General features: G+C 45.2%; 2 protein-coding genes across 2 annotated transcripts; both read right to left on the bottom strand.

The window, feature by feature from the left end:
- Nucleotides 1–1,063: 1,063 nt before the first annotated feature.
- On the bottom strand, nucleotides 1,064–5,455 carry LOC311100986 (E3 ubiquitin-protein ligase TRIM35-like). Its single transcript, XM_084141989.1, has 7 exons — nucleotides 5,348–5,455; nucleotides 4,598–5,041; nucleotides 2,604–2,699; nucleotides 2,253–2,483; nucleotides 2,135–2,157; nucleotides 1,931–2,049; nucleotides 1,064–1,785 (listed from the first exon to the last, which is right to left on the bottom strand). The coding sequence occupies exons 2-7, from the start codon at nucleotides 5,009–5,011 to the stop codon at nucleotides 1,235–1,237; spliced, it is 1,434 nt and encodes a 477-aa protein (XP_083998115.1). The 5' UTR covers nucleotides 5,012–5,041; nucleotides 5,348–5,455; the 3' UTR covers nucleotides 1,064–1,234.
- Nucleotides 5,456–5,764: 309 nt separating this feature from the next.
- LOC311100705 (exportin-5-like) lies at nucleotides 5,765–13,811 on the bottom strand. Its single transcript, XM_084141662.1, has 9 exons — nucleotides 13,665–13,811; nucleotides 13,317–13,363; nucleotides 10,630–10,736; nucleotides 10,184–10,243; nucleotides 9,940–10,040; nucleotides 9,536–9,643; nucleotides 8,029–8,166; nucleotides 7,759–7,926; nucleotides 5,765–7,485 (listed from the first exon to the last, which is right to left on the bottom strand). The coding sequence occupies exons 1-9, from the start codon at nucleotides 13,776–13,778 to the stop codon at nucleotides 7,333–7,335; spliced, it is 996 nt and encodes a 331-aa protein (XP_083997788.1). The 5' UTR covers nucleotides 13,779–13,811; the 3' UTR covers nucleotides 5,765–7,332.
- Nucleotides 13,812–18,399: the final 4,588 nt, after the last annotated feature.

Genomic DNA, 18,399 nt, shown 5'->3' on the forward strand with positions numbered 1-18,399 from the left:
CGTAGCTCAAATAAACCTGAGCTCGACGATCAAAATACTAAATATAGAGATGTTAAATGCACATGTTTAGTATTAGTTGATTGAATACATCTCTTTGCTTAGATTTACTTCCTAAAGTGTTTCCATTCCCCTTTAAGTGAGAGGAGAATGTTCTGTGGGTGAGCTGAGCTGACTGCTGGACAGACATCTCCTGCATTGGCGAGAAGTACATCCTTTTAGGAGTTAACAAATCCTGAGAAAGAGAACAAAAGAAAGACGGTGAGAACAACCCCGTGTATTTTAGAGTTATGTCCGTTCTACTTAACCTTTGAGCTAAACCCATCCGACGTCATCACTCAAATAAACCCCATTGGGGAGAGCTGAGGCAGGGAGTTCTGGCACTCCATCCATACCCCACTTCAGTAGTCATGGATTAAATAGGTCACCATGGCTGTGGGTTGGAGCCCTTCATATGTCACTCTGGATGGGTAAAAGTGTCTGCTAAATGACCATATTATGAACATATACTATAATTATTATCATATTAGTAATGGGGGGACGACGCCGTCACCCACTGGTTTTTAATTATGAATCATGAGGCCCACCATTCTAAAGGACAGTTACATTTGTTTGGTTTGAAGCTGAGACAAAGTAACACTTCACTATACCACCCCTATTACTAACACACACACACACACACACACACAGGATTATCTATTATAGTTCCTTGGTGTCCACATCACCAACGAACTATCATGATCCAAACACACCAAGACAGTCGTGAAGAGGGCACGAAAAAGCCTATTCCCCCTCAGGAGACTAAAAAGATTTGGCATGGGTCCTCAGATCCTCAAAAATTCTACAGCTGCACCATCGAGAGCATCCTGACTGGTTGCATCACCGCCTGGTATGGCAACTGCTTGGCCTCCGACCGCAAGGCACTACAGAGGGTAGTGCGTACGGCCCAGTACATCACTGGGGCAAAGCTTCCTGCCATCCAGGACCTCTATACCAGGCGGTGTCAGAGGAAGGCCCTCAAAATTGTCAAAGACTCCTAGGTGTCCTCATATGTAGTTATGGCCCTGTCCATATTACTTTATCACTGACAGAGAATTTGTGGAAAAAGGCTGCAAGTTGCTGATGAGGCACATTTAGAATAAAAAGTATGAGTATAGTTGACTCATGTTTCTCTCTCTCGGTCTCACACACACACACAGAGAGAGAGAGAGAGACACAGACACACACACACACAACCTCATTGGGATGACTTCACTGTCAGAGACACCTCTGATTGGCAGATCTGTACACCAGTGCTTTTGGCATCACCAGATGATCCAATAGAGAAGTATGGGTAGAGCATCTCAGTGAATGTGTCTTTATGAGTGTAGATGAGTGTCATGTCTTTGGAGTCGTAGAAGGACACCTCCCCCTGGTCGTAGTCCAGCAGCACTCTGATCCTCTGGGGTATCCTCTTCAGGAGGAGGGTCTCTCCCATTACATTACTATACTCACCACTCCTTTTCACTATAACCCAGATTCCATACTCTGGTGATGCATTCTGCTCCCCTTTCTTGTCAACTGACTCTTTAGCCACGCCCATAACCCAGAAAGGATGGTCCCCCACCTCCACCTCCCAGCAGTGTTTACCTGAGCTGAACCCCTTAGAGCCCAGAATAGATGCGTACATTGTGAATCTCTCTGGGTTGTCAGGGAGCTGCTGCTTTGGGCCAGTCTTACTCACACTGGTCAGATCATCAGACAGAGAGAGACAGGGGGATGCAGTGTTGGGGTCCAGAATCACAGGAGCTTCAGAACAAAGGCAGAGATATTCCACACATTATACCATGTATTCTTTTTTCATATACACTAAGAATACTACTTAAAATAGCATACTTAATTAAAATCTATATTACATTATTATCAATCATGTCCTCTCCTATCCAGTACTCACTGTGTTTGACGATCCCATGCATCTTCTCCCAGACTCTGAACGTCAGGTTCCCCAGGTGTTTGGCCACGTCTATCAGCGCCCCTGACACCAGTTGTGGATCCGGCATTGTACACTGGGCTCTGGAATAACATTCAGGAGTCAGCACTTCTGTGGGGTTGGGTTCACAACCACAGAGAAGCGAGAGACGAGAAGCAGATCACTTACCTTTCCTTCATGGTCTTGAAGTTCTGGAAAGTAGAGTATATAGTCATCAATATCATTGATTAATCTGTCAATCTTTGAGTTAATTTATAATCTATGTTTGAGAGAGAGCAGTCCTTACCTGCAGGAATGAGATGTCTTCATCTTTCAGATCCTCCTCTATGGCTCTGATTGTGTCTGAAAGTGATGAAATCTCTCTGTTCATCTGCTCAATCTTCTCCTGCATCTTCTGACTCTTCTGTTTCTCTTCCTCTTTCAGAGCAGCTATCCTGGCCTCCTCTTCCTCTCGTAGAAACTGGTGAAGTTTCTCAAACTCCTTCTTAATCCGCTTCTCCGTGTGCTGGGCCTGGCTCTGGAGACAGTGAGAAGAATATCTCGTTTTATAATTATTATCAGAATTAAATCCTACATGTATGATACAATTGAAACAATATATGCTGTACTATTGCAACTTAGCATGGTTTATACTAACCTTAATGTGCCCTGCTGTTTGATCACAGGTTTGTTTAACTTCATTAAAGACCTTCAGCTTCTCCTGTAAGGGCTTCAGGTCAGTCTGGAGTTCCTCCTGGAATGAGACAGAACCTCACTGAGGAGACAACCTCTGGACACACTTTATAGGAGAGAGTTTGTCTGTACAACACATCTCTATCACTGCAGATACTTTTTATACTTGTTTTAAGATTAAATGACAGAGATACCTATTTTTCACTCAGGATCTCTAAAACTACACTGCTCAAAAAAATAAAGGGAACACTTAAACAACACAATGTAACTCCAAGTCAATCACACTTCTGTGAAATCAAACTGTCCACTTAGGAAGCAACACTGATTGACAATACATGTCACATGCTGTTGTGCAAATGGAATAGACAACAGCTGGAAATTATAGGCAATTAGCAAGACACCCCCAATAAAGGACTGGTTTTACAGACCACTTCTCAGTTCCTATGCTTCCTGGCTGATGTTTTGGTCACTTTTGAATGTTGGCGGTGCTTTCACTCTAGTGGTAGAATGAGATGGAGTTTACAACCCACACAAGTGGCTCAGGTAGTGCAGCTCATCCAGGATGGCACATCAATGCGAGCTGTGGCAAGAAGGTTTGCTGCTGTCAGCGTAGTGTCCAGAGCATGGAGGCGCTACCAGGAGACAGGCCAGTACATCAGGAGACGTGGAGGAGGCCGTAGGAGGGCAACAACCCAGCAGCAGGACTGCTACCTCCGCCTTTGTATAAGGAGGAGCAGGAGGAGCACTGCCAGAGCCCTGCAAAATGACCTCCAGCAGGCCACAAATGTGCATGTGTCTGCTCAAACGGTCAGAAACAGACTCCATGAGGGTGGTATGAGGGCCCGATGTCCACAGGTGGGGGTTGTGTTTACAGCCCAACACCATGCAGGACGTTTGGCATTTGCCAGAGACCACCAAGATTGGCAAATTCGCCACTGGCGCCCTGTGCTCTTCACAGATTAAAGCAGGTTCACACTGAGCACGTGACAGACGTGACAGAGTCTGCAGACGCCGTGGAGAACGTTCGGCTGCCTCCAACATCCTCCAGCATGACCGGTTTGGCGGTGGGTCAGTCATGGTGTGGGGTGGCATTTTTTGGGGGGCCGCACTGCCCTCCATGTGCTCGCCAGAGGTAGCCTGACTGCCATTAGGTACCGAGATGAGATCCTCAGACCCCTTGTGAGACCATATGCTGGTGCGGTTGGACCTGGGTTCCTCCTAATGCAAGACAATGCTAGACCTCATGTGGCTGGAGTGTGTCAGCAGTTCCTGCAAGAGGAAGGCATTGATGCTATGGACTGGCCCGCCCATCCCCCAGACCTGAATCCAATTGAGCACATCTGGGACATCATGTCTCGCTCCATCCACCAACGCCACGTTGCACCACAGACTGTCCAGGAGTTGGCGGATGCTTTAGTCCAGGTCTGGGAGGAGATCCCTCAGGAGACCATCCGCCACCTCATCAGGAGCATGCCCAGGCGTTGTAGGGAGGTCATACAGGCACGTGGAGGCCACACACACTACTGAGCCTAATTTGGACTTGTTTTAAGGACATTACATCAAAGTTGGATCAGCCTGTAGTGTGGTTTTCCACTTTAATTTAGAGGGTGACTCCAAATCCAGACCTCCATGGGTTGATACATTTGATTTCCATTGATAATTTTTGTGTGATTTTGTTGTCAGCACATTCAACTATGTAAAGAAAAAAGTATTTAATAAGATTATTTCATTCATTCAGATCTAGGATGTGTTATTTTAGTGTTCCCTTAATTTTTTTGAGCAGTGTACTTAAAATGTATCAGAAAATGAAATTCACAATCATTCAGTCAACACAATGTGTAGAAAATCAATCTATTATCTAAATGAGGCAGACTCATAAAGAAAACATTGATAACTTCACGTTCAATAGTTTTTTAGTATTGATCTATCACCTATTTTCTATCAAAACCTTTCTCCTACCTTGTGATCCTGTACAGCCTCATCTACAGGGATGCAGTCATGAGCTTTATGTTTCTTTGAGACCTGACACACCAAACAGATGGGCTCTTTATCCTCCTGACAGAACAACCTGAATTTCTCACTGTGCAGACTGCAGAGCACCTTGGACCCTGTGGTTGGACTTTTCGGATCTGTCTGTCTCCTTTCCTGTAAGGCCTCACACAGGTTCTTTAGAGAGAGGTTTGAATGGGGATGATCCTTAGACGATCTTCTCCTGCAAACTGGACATTCCCGAGATTCCTTGTCTTTCCAGCATTCCTTTAGACAGGCTTGGCAGAAGCTGTGGCTGCATGACAACATGACAGGATCGTTGAAGATGTCTAGGCACACCGTACAGGAGAAATCCTCCTCTGGGAGAGACGAACTAGAAGCCATTTTCTCACACGGTGTCACTTGTTTTTTTGTCTAGAAGGGATACAGCTTTTGTAAAAATTGACTTTTCATAGCAGGTTTAGGATAACTTATGCAGCAGGTTAGGAAAATTAACGTAGCAGGTTAGGTTAATTAGGTTAAGGTTAGGAAAAGGGTTAGGATTAGCTAAAATGCAAAAACATCTACTTTTGATGTAAATTGGACAAAAGCTATATCCCATCTAGACGTGACTGTGTCACTTCCTGTCATGGAATGATATCTGAAAGTTAGTCTTATAGAGGCACTTGTTTTAAAAAAAAGTCTAATTGCACGTAAAGGTCACAGTTTTGATGATATTACCTTATATTGGTTGGTTTAACACCCTGATATTTCAGAACAATCTAAATAAAATCCCAGTGTTCCGTTGTGTCAGACAGACATGAGTCCTGGAGAGTTATTAAAGTTACAGCACTGAGATGCACTTTAGTCATCAGGTGACTCGGGGGTGGAGTTTACTGTGAACCTGGGTCAGAGTTCAATAGTCTCTGGTCCTGTTTGAATACTTAACATGGACCCCACCCTTGTGAATACATGCGGAAATGTATTCAAACAGGGCCAATGACAGTGGATTTCCACAATGTGCACTTATTCCCTGTATGTTTTATTCTCTCTAAAGCATTATTATTGACCTGCATAGCAGTTTTACCCACTACAAAATTCCAACAACCATCTTTATATTTGTAGACCATGGCACAACATAGCAAATGGTAACATCAACCATTTAAAATGACTTTCAAGTCCACTTTTATTTAAAAACAGAAAAGTCTAAACAGCACTACAGTTTTAAATACTTTGTCCCCTGAACAAGTACAGATCATTTTTTCCTTAGTGTTGAGTAGGAAAAAAGGGCCACGTGTGAACAAAACAATCATTGACAGGGTGAGGAGATTTATAGGGGTAGTTCACAAAAAAATCACAACTGATCATTGATGTAACAGAGTCCATATTATAGGAGTCCATTATGACATCTTTAGTGTAAATCATTCTGTATGCCTCAATACCAAATGAATGGGAAAGACAGGCACCATATCAACTTGAGTTACAGTACTTGGTGGATAGCTTCTATTCCATTCATTTGGGATTGAGGCCTGATTCAGATGGGTTGGGTTAAATGTGGAAGACACATTTCAGTTGAATGCATTCAGATGTGCAACTGACTAGGTATCCCCTTTCCCTATCCTGTAGATCTTTTCCAAATGTATACAATGTTACCTACAAAACAGATGGCATAAAATATGAGCTCTCCACTAGTCAGTCAGTTTTTACAAACAATAACGCCTGACAAAACTTGTTGCAGCCAACTATCCCTTTAACATACGAGGAATGTAGTGCTGGTTTCTCATTCGTTCATATCTGGGAGAACCACCAGTGCAAAACAAAATGTCACACCAATGACGGTTCTACTTGACAACCTCATCCATCGATAGAGTAATGATCCTGTACAAAACCTTGGCTTGGATTGATGATAGCTCTCCTTATACAGCAGACTACTCTGAATTCTCCCACCTCAGACGTGCTCACTGGATCTCATTCGGGTTCTTCTGGCACAAAATGGCTGCTGTCGTTTAGCACCATAGATAGAGCACTCATCATGGCTATAACCCACTTCAGCATGGGCATTGCAATCATCCACCATTTTAAAATAGTCAAGTAGTCAACTGGGTAGGGATTCCTATGGGTTGTAGCCTCCATGGCGCTGCCCATGCTGTCAGACGCTATAATGGTATAGATAAACAATCAGAGCCTCGATCTATCTCTATGCTTAGCGCCTATGTGGATGGTCCATGTTAGCGGAGACACCAAAACACAATATAAACTAAATGTGTTGTGCTAGTGAGGATATGAGCTGTATAAATGCAGTGTGTTGTTACCATTTACAACCTGCAGGGTTTATGGCAACAGCCATGTCCTCTTGAAGGACAATAACCCTCATCTTCATCACCATCATCGTCTTCAGACATATTGTTCCATATTTCTGATCAAGGCAAACAGACCCTCACATTATTTGGAGAAATATTTATGACCAGTTAGCAGGGTTCAGTCAATGACAGAATATTCTGATTCCCTTTGTCCACAGTTTGTAGAGTCCATTCATCCTACTGTTGATCAATAGGATAGAGACGTCATACCCTTGGTGAGCATATCCTTCAGGAGCAAAATTACACTGGAGGGGAAAAAGTGTGTGTGTGTGTTAGTCCAGTCAAAGTCCTGTAACAGCTGATTGTAGTGTGTGTATGTGAGTGTGTTAGTCCAGTCTGAGAGCCTCTCTGTGCTGCCATGTTCTCCTAGATGTTGTCCCGTGTTGGGGAGAAGAGAGCTGCTAGTGCTCCACTCTCACTGGGCTCCACAATGTCTCTTTTCTCTGGCTTGGGCTTCTTAAAGAGAGACGGAAGATTTCGGATATGTACCTCCTTTTTAAACTGCTGGCCAAGAGCTTTCTGTGGAGAGGAGAGATCAAAAACAGTTTACAATCTGTTTTGGATTTAATGGTTGTCATATAATAATTTGAGTGTGCAGGCCCTATTTAATTCAACTTATATGAAAAATACTGCCAGAACTCGCCAATAAAGTATAACCATTTCAGCAGTCACAATCGACACATTTCAGACATTATTTCCTTTTTAAATTATTCTAGGTCTTCTATGCAGGTCTTTTTAACAGAAAAACATAGTAGTAGAACACCCCCATCTAGTGGCGGGAGGTGGTATTACCCCCACGGTGCCAGAGATGAGCTTCTTGAACTGGTCCTTCCTCTTCTTCTCTCCCACCTTCTGGGCGGAGCTGGGCTCCAGCAGCCGCTGGTCGTACTGGTCCAGAGCCTCCAGATTAATGCTGGGGATCTGAGTCATCACACTCCTTAGCTCCAGGTACCGCGGCCGCTGACCCAGAGAGGGAGGAAAGGAAGAGTTAGGAGGAAGAAAAAAGAGAGGGAGGGAGGGAGGAAGGGAGAATGCATGTGTGAGAGTGAGCGTGTAACTCACCAGGTTCTCGTATATAACCAGGGCCAGTTGTGTGAGGGCCGAGTTACAGACCTCGTGCTGCCCGTGCATCTGCAGACCCTTCAGAACACTGGCATAGAACCATGTGACCGCCTCTGGCAAAAGGTTCCCCCCTACAACCTGAAGAGAAGAACATTGTCAGAGAGAGAGGAAGGGAGACAGGGTCAGACGGTGACAAGAGGGAGGGAGAGGAGAGGGACGGTAAAGAGGGAGGGAGAGAGGCAGACAGTGAAGAGAGAGATGGAGGGAGAGAGACAGACAGTGAAGAGAGAGAGGGAGGGAGAGAGGCAGACAGTGAAGAGAGAGAGGGAGGGAGAGAGGCAGACAGTGAAGAGAGAGAGGGAGGGAGAGAGGCAGACAGTGAAGAGAGAGAGGGAGGGAGAGAGGCAGACAGTGAAGAGAGAGAGGGAGGGAGAGAGGCAGACAGTGAAGAGAGAGAGGGAGGGAGAGAGGCAGACAGTGAAGAGAGAGAGGGAGGGAGAGAGGCAGACAGTGAAGAGAGAGAGGGAGGGAGAGAGGCAGACAGTGAAGAGAGAGAGGGAAGGAGAGAGGCAGACAGTGAAGAGAGAGAGGGAGGGAGAGAGGCAGACAGTGAAGAGAGAGAGGGAGGGAGAGAGGCAGACAGTGAAGAGAGAGAGGGAGGGAGAGAGGCAGACAGTGAAGAGAGAGAGGGAGGGAGAGAGGCAGACAGTGAAGAGAGAGAGGGAGGGAGAGAGGCAGACAGTGAAGAGAGAGAGGGAGGGAGAGAGGCAGACAGTGAAGAGAGAGAGGGAGGGAGAGAGGCAGACAGTGAAGAGAGAGAGGGAGGGAGAGAGGCAGACAGTGAAGAGAGAGAGGGAGGGAGAGAGGCAGACAGTGAAGAGAGAGAGGGAGGGAGAGAGGCAGACAGTGGAGGGAGAGAGAGAGACAGACAGTGAAGAGAGAGGGAGGGAGAGAGACAGTGAAGAGAGCACAAAAGTAGGAGCCAAAGTCAGACAGACACACAGAGATTAGACAGACAGAGCGAGAAACAGAAATGGGTTGGGAGTGCTTAAAATGGAAAGTTGCTGTCCGTCTGCCTTGTATGTGTCAGTCCTGTCCTGTCGTAGCAGGGTAACAGCCTACCTGTCCTGTCGTAGCAGGGTTACAGCCTACCTGTCGTAGCAGGGTTCCAGCCTACCTGTCCTGTCGAAGCAGGGTTACAGCCTACCTGTCCTGTCGAAGCAGGGTTACAGCCTACCTGTCCTGTCGAAGCAGGGTAACAGCCTACCTGTCCTGTCGTAGCAGGGTAACAGCCTACCTGTCCTGTCGTAGCAGGGTTACAGCCTACCTGTCCTGTCGTAGCAGGGTAACAGCCTACCTGTCCTGTCGTAGCAGGGTAACAGCCTACCTTTCCTGTCGTAGCAGGGTAACAGCCTACCTGTCCTGTCGTAGCAGGGTAACAGCCTACCTGTCCTGTCGTAGCAGGGTAACAGCCTACCTGTCTTGTCGTAGCAGGGTAACAGCTTACCTGTCGTAGCAGGGTCCAGCAGACCATGGAGGCGGTGCGGTGACAGTTACTGGTGTCCTTCCAGGACAGAGAGGTGAACGAGATAGTCAACAAGGTCATATAGATGTCCTGCAGAGGGAGAAAGAGACCTGTCACATGGGTCGATGCTGTAGATCAGGAGTGTCAAACTCATTCCACAGAGGACCTAGTGTCTGCGGGTTTTTCATTTAGGTTTTTCCTTTCAATTAAGACCTAGACAACCAGGTGAAGGGAGTTCCTTACTAATTAGTGACTTTTAGTCATCCATCAGGTACAAGGGAGGAGTGAAAACCAGCAGACACTAGGTCCTCCATGGAGTGAGTTAAACACCCCTGCTGCAAATGCTCTGGTGTGTGTGTGTGTGTGTGTGTGTGTGTGGTGCTGACCTCGTGTTTGAGGAGACACTTCCCCAGCTCAGTCATTTCTCCTGTTGGCTGGGCTGGATTGGCTGTGACTGCCTGGGACTCAGTGGACATCATCTCCTCATCTACACACAATAGGACATAAAAGGAAGAATGAGAAGGGGGTGGACCCTGAATGACGCTTTTCTTCCCTTGAAAACAAGGGAACAAGAAGGGATCAGGGAACAAGTAGGGATCAGGGAACAAGTAGGGATCAGGGAACACTTACCATCCACATCCTCCTTATTCCCTGCTGGCTCAGGCACTTTTTTCAGTATGCAGGCATGAGCTGAGGGAAAAGGATAAATGTTAGGAAATATGGCCACACTGAAATCGACCCCACATACCCCAAACTTAATCCACCCCACGTACCCCAAACCTAATCCACCGAACATACCCCAAACCTAATCCACCGAACATACAACAAACCTAATCCACCCCACATACACCAAACCTAATCTACTCCATATACACCAAACCTAATCTACTCCACATACCCCAAACCTATCAAATCTGGATGTGCATCAGAACTAAATTCATAGGACCAGTTTCAAGGAACCAGATTCTTTCTCCTGGACAAAAAAACACGCTCAATGTAGAAACTATATATAAAGTGCTACTTAGTTGCTCCCTACATTCCAATAAGATGTCCTTTCTCCCAAAGTCTGGACTTACTGAGCAGGTCCAGAACCTCTCTGGTGACCAGACGAACCAGCTGTTCCTCCAGCATCTCCTGGGTCACTTGTTTCTCCTCACACACCTCGTCCTCGTCCTCCTCCATACTACACACACACAGAGGGAGAGGGAGGGAGATTGTCAACATACCACCAGCAAAGAAAGAAAGAAAACCTATACATTCAAACTGACCACATCAAATCTCATTTTATTTGTCACATGCTTGGTAAACAACAGGTGTTGCTTACGAAGTGAAATGCTTACTTACGGTCCCTTCCCAACAATGCAGAGAAAAAAAATAGAGAAATAGCAGAAAAATAATAACACAAGGAATAAATAGAAAAATAATTCCAAGGTATAAATACACAATGAGTAACGATAACTTGGCTATATACATGGGGTACCAGTACAGAGTCTATGTGCAGGGGTATGGGGTAGATATGTACATATAGGTAGGGATAAAGTGACTAGGCAACGGGATAGATAATAAACAGTAACTGCAGTGTATGTGATGAGGCAAAATAGTTCAATGCAGATATTCCAGGTAGCAATTTGTTAACTCTTTAGCAGTCTTATAGCTTGGGGGTAGAAGCTGTTCAGGGTCCTGTTTGTTCCAGACTTGATGCATCGGTCCTGCTTTCCGTGCGGTAGCAGAGAGAACATCCTATGACTTGGGTGGCTGTTGTCTTTGAAAATGTTTAGGGCCTTCCTCTGAATCCGCCTGGTACAAAGGTCCTGGATGGCAGGGAGCTCAGCCCCAGTGATGTACTGGGCCGTATGCATTACCCTCTGTAGCGCCTTGCAGTCGGATGACAAGCAGTTGCCATACCAAGCGGTGATGCAGTAAGTCAAGATGCTCTCAATGGTGCAGCTGTAGAACTTTTTGAGGGCCCATGATGCATCTTTTCAGCCTCCTGAGGGGGAAGGGGCGTTGTCGTGCCCTCTTCGGGACTGTGTTGATGTGTGGACCATGACAGTTCCTTAGTGATGTGGACACCGAGGAACTTGAAGCTCTCGACCTGCTCCACAACAGCCCCGTCGATGTGGATGGGGGTGTGCTCGGCCTTCCGTTTGTTGTAGTCCACGATCAGCTCCTTCGTCTTGCTGACGTTGAGGCTGTTGTCCTGGCACCACACTGCCAGGTCTCTGACCTCCTCCCTATAGGCTGTCTCATTGTCGTCGGTGATCAGGCCTACCACCGTCGTGTCGTGTGCAAACTTGATGGTGTTGGTGTCATGGGCGGCCACGGAGTGAACGGAGTACAGGAGGGGACTAAGCATGCACCCCTGAGGGGCCTCCGTGTTGAGGGTCAGTGTGGCGGAGGTGCTTACCCTCAAATGCATTCATAGGGGTGCACGCTTGAGCTCTGCTACCCGACCCACCCCGACACTATCCATCAGGTTAGGACAGGGTAGGGCCAGTTTTATCATCAATTATTAGGGTACGGGTAGGGCTCGGGCATCAGTAACATTTTGAAGCTGAGCCATTTGCTCGTGCTCTGCTGCGCAGTAGTCTACAGTCATCAATCAATCAAATGTATTTATAAAGCCCTTTTTACATCAGCAGATGTCACAAACTGTGATACAGAAACCCAGCCTAAAACCCCAAACAGCAAGCAATGCAGATGTAGAAGCACAGTGGCTAGGAAAAACTTCCTAGAAAGGCAGGAACCTTGGAAGAAACCTAGAGAGGAATCAGGCTCTGAGGGGTGGCAAGTCCTCTTCTGGCTGTGCCCGGTGGAGATTATAAGAGTACATGGCCATTAAGGTGGTCCTCTGTAGCTCAATTGGTAGAGCATTGCGCTTGTAACGCCAGGGTTGTGGGTTCGATCCCCGGGACCACCCATACGTAAAAATGTATGCGCACATGACTGTAAGTCGCTTTGGATAAAAGCGTCTGCTAAATGGCATATTATTAAGGCCAGATCGTTCTTCAAGATGTTCAAACGTTCATAGATGCCAGCAAGGTCAAATAATAATCACAGTGGTTATAGAGGGTGCAACAGGTCAGCACCTCAGGAGTAAATGTCAGTTGGCTTTTCATAGCCGAGGTCAAGACAGCAGGTGCAATAGAGAGAGGCAGAGAGGATCGAAACAGCAGGTCCGGGATAAGGTAGCACGTCTGGTGAACAGGTCAGGGTTCCATAGCCGCAGGCAGAACATCAGAAACTGGAGCAGCAGCACGATCCTGTGGACTGGGGACGGGGACAGCCAGGAGTCATCAGGCCAGGTAGCCCTGAGGTATAGTCCTAGGACTCAGGTCATATCTTACTAAGATCATAACATGGTGTTAGAAGTGCTTCAACCTCATCAAATATAAGACCAAAACATTGTCCGAGTCGACGGGAGAGATTATTTCACAGAAATGAATAATGTTCTGGAGTTTAGAGTGGTGAAAAGTAGCTAGTTAACAGCTAACTGCTCTCTCGCATCTCGTCATCGAGCAGCCCAAGGCGGAGCCATTGCTATGGATACTCACACAGGCAGACTAGCATACAGAACGCATGCAGCGCAGGGAGAAGGACAGGCAGAGACCAGCAGCTAATGGATACTAACGAAGGAAGTTATTTCTGATTTTGGGCAGAAGCAATCAGTAGGGTAGGGTCTGAACATCACGGGAATGGGTGGGACTCAGACTTAAAATTCATGACCGTGCAGGGCTCTAATGCACGGACGGACGCATCTTACCTGACAGTACTCCTCTGGTTGATGATCTGCCACCTGATGTTGAGTCTCTGTACAAATAAACACAAAGAGAGACAATGTCATATGATCCGTCCTGTTATTTCTTATCATCTCTATGGTAACTGATTACTAGTAACTATGTTGATCAAAAAGACTGATCATCCAAAATAAGCACGCTCCGAGTTTTTGATCAGCCTCCGAGTTTGGTATATTTATTTGGAAGTTGTTCCACAGTTAAGCTTTTTCGTTATGCAAGTACTTTACTTAATGTTTTTTTTTTATACGCAAAGAAGCTCTCCTTTTTGGTATATTGCTTCACAGGAGCAAGGAGATAAGTGTGTGAGCTCTGACCTGAAGCATGTAGGCAAACAGAGGGCCCAGCAGGGGGCAGAGCAGACTGTCGTAGTACTCCGGAGGACACGACAGCACCAACTGCTTCAGGAACACCCGTACACACACACACATTAAGGAGCACAGATTGATTGAATAGATATGTAATATCAGTGGCTTTACCAGATGGGTAATATGTTTTTCATGGCCATGACTACGCCCCAGTGTGTGCTTGATTACATGTATTTTACTCCATTCTCTATGTTCAATAGGTGGAAAATGTGGTTGTATTTGATCACCCAAAAAACCTGCAAGAGGGATACTTGTTTCACTAGAAATGACATTAGATTCCTTTTTTGGTTGAAGAAAATTAAGATTGATTGAATTAGTCAAGAGCTTCTATGTGATTGGTAGCTCTGATGGGTCGATTGGACAGAAGGATATGGAGCATGGGGTGGAGTCTGTGGTCAGGCACGTTGTCGAGGGAGATTAAGGCGGAACCAATGATCTGTTCAGCCAATCCCTCGATGGTGTAGAAGTCCTGCTGCAATGATAGGCCTGCATTCCCCAGGATATGGTAACTAGAGAGAGAGAAAAATCTAAGATGGTGGATAAATGAAGATGGTTCACTTAGGTCAGGGGTGTCAAACTCATTTTAGCTCAGGGGCCACATGGAGGAAAATCTATTCCCAAGTGAGCCGGACCGGAAAAATCATGGTATATATAACTTAAAAACAACAACTTCAGATTGTTTTCTTTGTTTTAATACGATCAACATACAACATAAAGCTGGAGCCTGAGGACAGTGTGTCCAAAATAGTACAAGCACAACATCACTATTAATCATAAAACACGTCAAGTTTATTTGAAAATTCTAAAGAAAAAGAACACACAAACACACAATGCCTCAGTGATTAACAGAACTGTTTCACAGATCACAGAACTATATCAGGGTGTCATTTCTCAGGCAGAAATGTAGATAAAAATTATGAAATCCTGTTCCCCAAACAAGTGCAAGAACCACAGAGTCAAGAATAGGTTAAATATACAAATAAAATAAAATCAATTAAAAACAATAGCACATCAACATAAAAACATATAAACATAAATCTGAAAGCGTTGCTCAAACTCCCGTAACAGTCCCGTTATTTTATCTTTGAACCGCTTCATGTCTGCCACATGTTGGGTCGCGCACACATTTTTCAGACAGGGGAAGTGAGCTGCATCACCACCGGCAAGTTGCGTCTCCCACAATGACAGCTTCAACTTGAAAGAACGTATGCTGTCATAATACTGCGTGACAACTTTGTTGCGCCCTTGCAGCTGTTTGTTCAAGTTATTCAGGTGCTCTGTAACATCCACCATAAATGCAAGGTCCTGCATCCATTCTGCGGAATGAAATTCTAACACTGGTTTGCCCTTTTCTTCCATGAACTGTTCAATTTCTTCTCGTAAATCAAAGAAACGCCTCAGCACAGCACCTCGGCTTAACCATCTTACCTCAGTGTGGTATGGCAGGCCATAGATGTGGTCTTTCTCTCTGAGAAGGCTGTCAAACTGACGGTGATTCAGGCTTCTGGATCGGATGAAATTAACAGTTTGGATGACCACCTTCATGACGTTATCCATCTTTAATGACTTGCAACACAAAGCCTCCTGGTGCAAAATACAGTGAAAAGTCAAAAAATCACGTCCTCCATTTGCAGATTGCACTTTCTCTCTGAACTTTGTCACAACGCCTGCTTTTTTCCCGATCATTGAGGGCGCACCATCTGTAGCCAGGCTGACAGCGCGGGACCAGTCCACTCCGACCCTGTCCAGCGCGCCGACGAGTGCGGTAAAAATATCAGCTGCTGTCGTTGTATCTGTCATCGGCACCAACTCCACGAACTCCTCGGTGACGGTCAATGTGTCATCAACTCCGCGGATGAAAATGGCCAGTTGTGCAACATCTGTAATGTCCGTGCTTTCATCAATTGCAACCGAAAACGCAATAAATGACTTTACTTTTTGCTTCAACTGGCTGTCCAAATCCACTGAAAGATCGGAAATCCTGTCTGCAACTGTGTTTCTTGTCAGGCTGATATTTGCAAAAGCCTGCCGCTTTTCAGGGCACACAATCTCCGCTGCCTTCATCATGCATGTTTTTACAAATTCACCCTCACTAAATGGTTTTGAAGCCACTGCGATTTCATTAGCAATGAGGTAGCTAGCTTTCACTGCAGCGTCACTGATGTCTCGGCTGTGAGTAAACACAGACTGCTGTTTCTTCAGACCCGCCAACAGTTCATTCACCTTCTCTCATCTCCGCTGTCCTTGAAAGTTGTCATATTTGTCGGCATGAAGACTCACATAGTGGCGACAAAGGTTATATTCTTTCAGCACTGCAACATGCTCTGAACACACCAAACATACAGCTTTCCCATTCAATTCCGTGAATAAATAGGATGACAATTTTTCTTGGAACACTCTGCGTCCACTTTTCTCTTTTTTGACAGAGACATATTGAGGCAATGAGGGTGCCAAAGCACATAATGTTAAAAGTAGAAGCCGTAATAAATATCGCGGGCAAAACAAAGTAGCTCATTGGCTGCACGTGCTTGACCTACTTGCTCTGCCCCGGTATAAACAGTTTGCTTGCTTAACACAATTGCTATTGTGCCATCCAGTGGACGCAATTGGAACAGCAGTTTATTTTATTGAAAAATTGCAGCGCATTTTTATACTTTACCAAATTTTTTTATTATTATATATAAAAATGTTTTATCATCTCGCGGGCCGGATTAAACCCGTTTGCGGGCCTGATACGGCCCGCGGGCCGGACGTTTGACACCCCTGGGCTAGAGTATGAGTGTGTGTGTTGTAGAGAGATGGTGGCGATACAGCACAAAATCCCAGCGGATGGTGGCTGTATTACATCCAGTCAGAGGTTCCTGTCAGTCTGTCTGGATGGCGATGTATTTATTGGACGTGTCACTAATCCTTATGAAGGACTTCCTGGCAGAAGAGGTTACTCGACCAGTCTGCAGCCGATATACCAGTTAAATCATTTGTGAAATGTTCCTTGATTATAAATTGTTGAAGGTTAATATAAGTAGTGGGTAGGTGCTCAATATATATAATCAGTATCCTATAAAGATGTTTATCACCAGTGCTGTTTGGTGCGATAAGACATTGACCTTTTGATTAGACGACCGGAGTTCAAATCGCAGACAGCATCATGATTCATGAAATCTCATTCTAACCAATAATGGGGCGTGCTCATTATCAATACGCTATGATTTAGTTTAGGTATCAGACTAACTTTTCGTATGATTTTGTTTGCTGAGCATACAGGCTGGCAGTTTATCGCCAGTTCACCCTATGGGCACAAGGGAGAATTGGACGAGGTGTACGGCGTCTCATCTTGCCTGTTGTAATTATTTTCGAGACATAGACCTAATGCCTGCGCCTTATGTAAAAATAGTATTAGTTAGCTTGTCCACTATAACAACAGGTTCACACATAACCAGATAAACTTGCTGTGAAGATGAAACTACTTTCAACGTGCACTAATCCTGTGTACCTGTTGCTAGAGTAGTGACTTCAACTAGCTTTGGCTGCCATCTATTGGAAATGAATGGTAACTACACTAGTTTTATTTATTATGGTAACACAGCTAGTTTTATTTATTATTTTTCAATGTTTTATTATTATTATTAAATCTTTTTTATTTAATCTTTTTTTTTGTCATTTAGCAGACGCTCTTATCCAGAGCGACTTAAGTTAGTGAGTTATTATTATTAATTTTTTTAATCGAACCCACAACCCTGGCGTTGCAAACGCCATGCTCTACCAACTGAGCTACATCCCTCCCCTACCCTGGACGACGCTAGGCCAATTGTGCGCCGCCCCATGGGTCTCCCGGTCACGGCCGGCTACGACAGAGCCTGGATTCGAACCAGGATCTCTAGTGGCACAGCGATGCAGTGCCTTAGACCACTGCGCCACTCGGGGGTGACTCAAAGTTGACTTCCAAATATATACGCAATTTAGCAGACTCCTTTATCCAAAGCAAACTGGGTACATGGTAGTAAAAACATCATAGAAACATGATTACAATTTTGATATCACGGATGGTCAGTCCTTGCATTTATATCGCTGTCTATGAATTTGAGAGTGGTTACATTTCTCCAGCCCCATCCCTCAGCTTTTTACCGAAAGAGGAGCAGGGATACACTGTTGTTTCTACTGCTGATTGCCACTTTAAGAAGTCAAGATGCAGATTAAATACACACCTAAATATGTTACAGATACTATAAAAATGTCCCATCACTCAGACAGAGAATACACAGCATCCAGCACAGGAAAAAAAATCAATCAAATGTAAAGCCCTTTTTACATCAAAGTAATAACCACATTGGTTATAGAGGGTGCAACAGTTCAACACCTCAGCAGCATTTGTCAGTTGGCTTTTCATAGCTGAGCATTCATAGGTTGAGAGAGAAAGTCAAAACAGCAGGACCGGGACAAGGTACGTTGAAACGGGTAAAACAAATCAGTGGAAAAACAATTCCACTCCGATTCCCTTGTTGAATGGCCTGCTCCTTGTCCATTTTCGGAAGACCAACCCGCTCCCCCAATAGTATATCTTGGCTCGCACTGTGATGATTGTGATTCTGAGCTCTCAGGTTCATAAATACAGCGAGTTATGGTCAACACTGATCTCACGCACACGCACAGCAAATACAGGGACATTTCATTTTCAGCAAACATT

The sequence above is a fragment of the Coregonus lavaretus genome, assembly GCF_964263955.1.
Source record: "Coregonus lavaretus genome assembly, chromosome: 25".
NCBI classification, from domain to species: Eukaryota; Metazoa; Chordata; class Actinopteri; order Salmoniformes; family Salmonidae; genus Coregonus; species Coregonus lavaretus.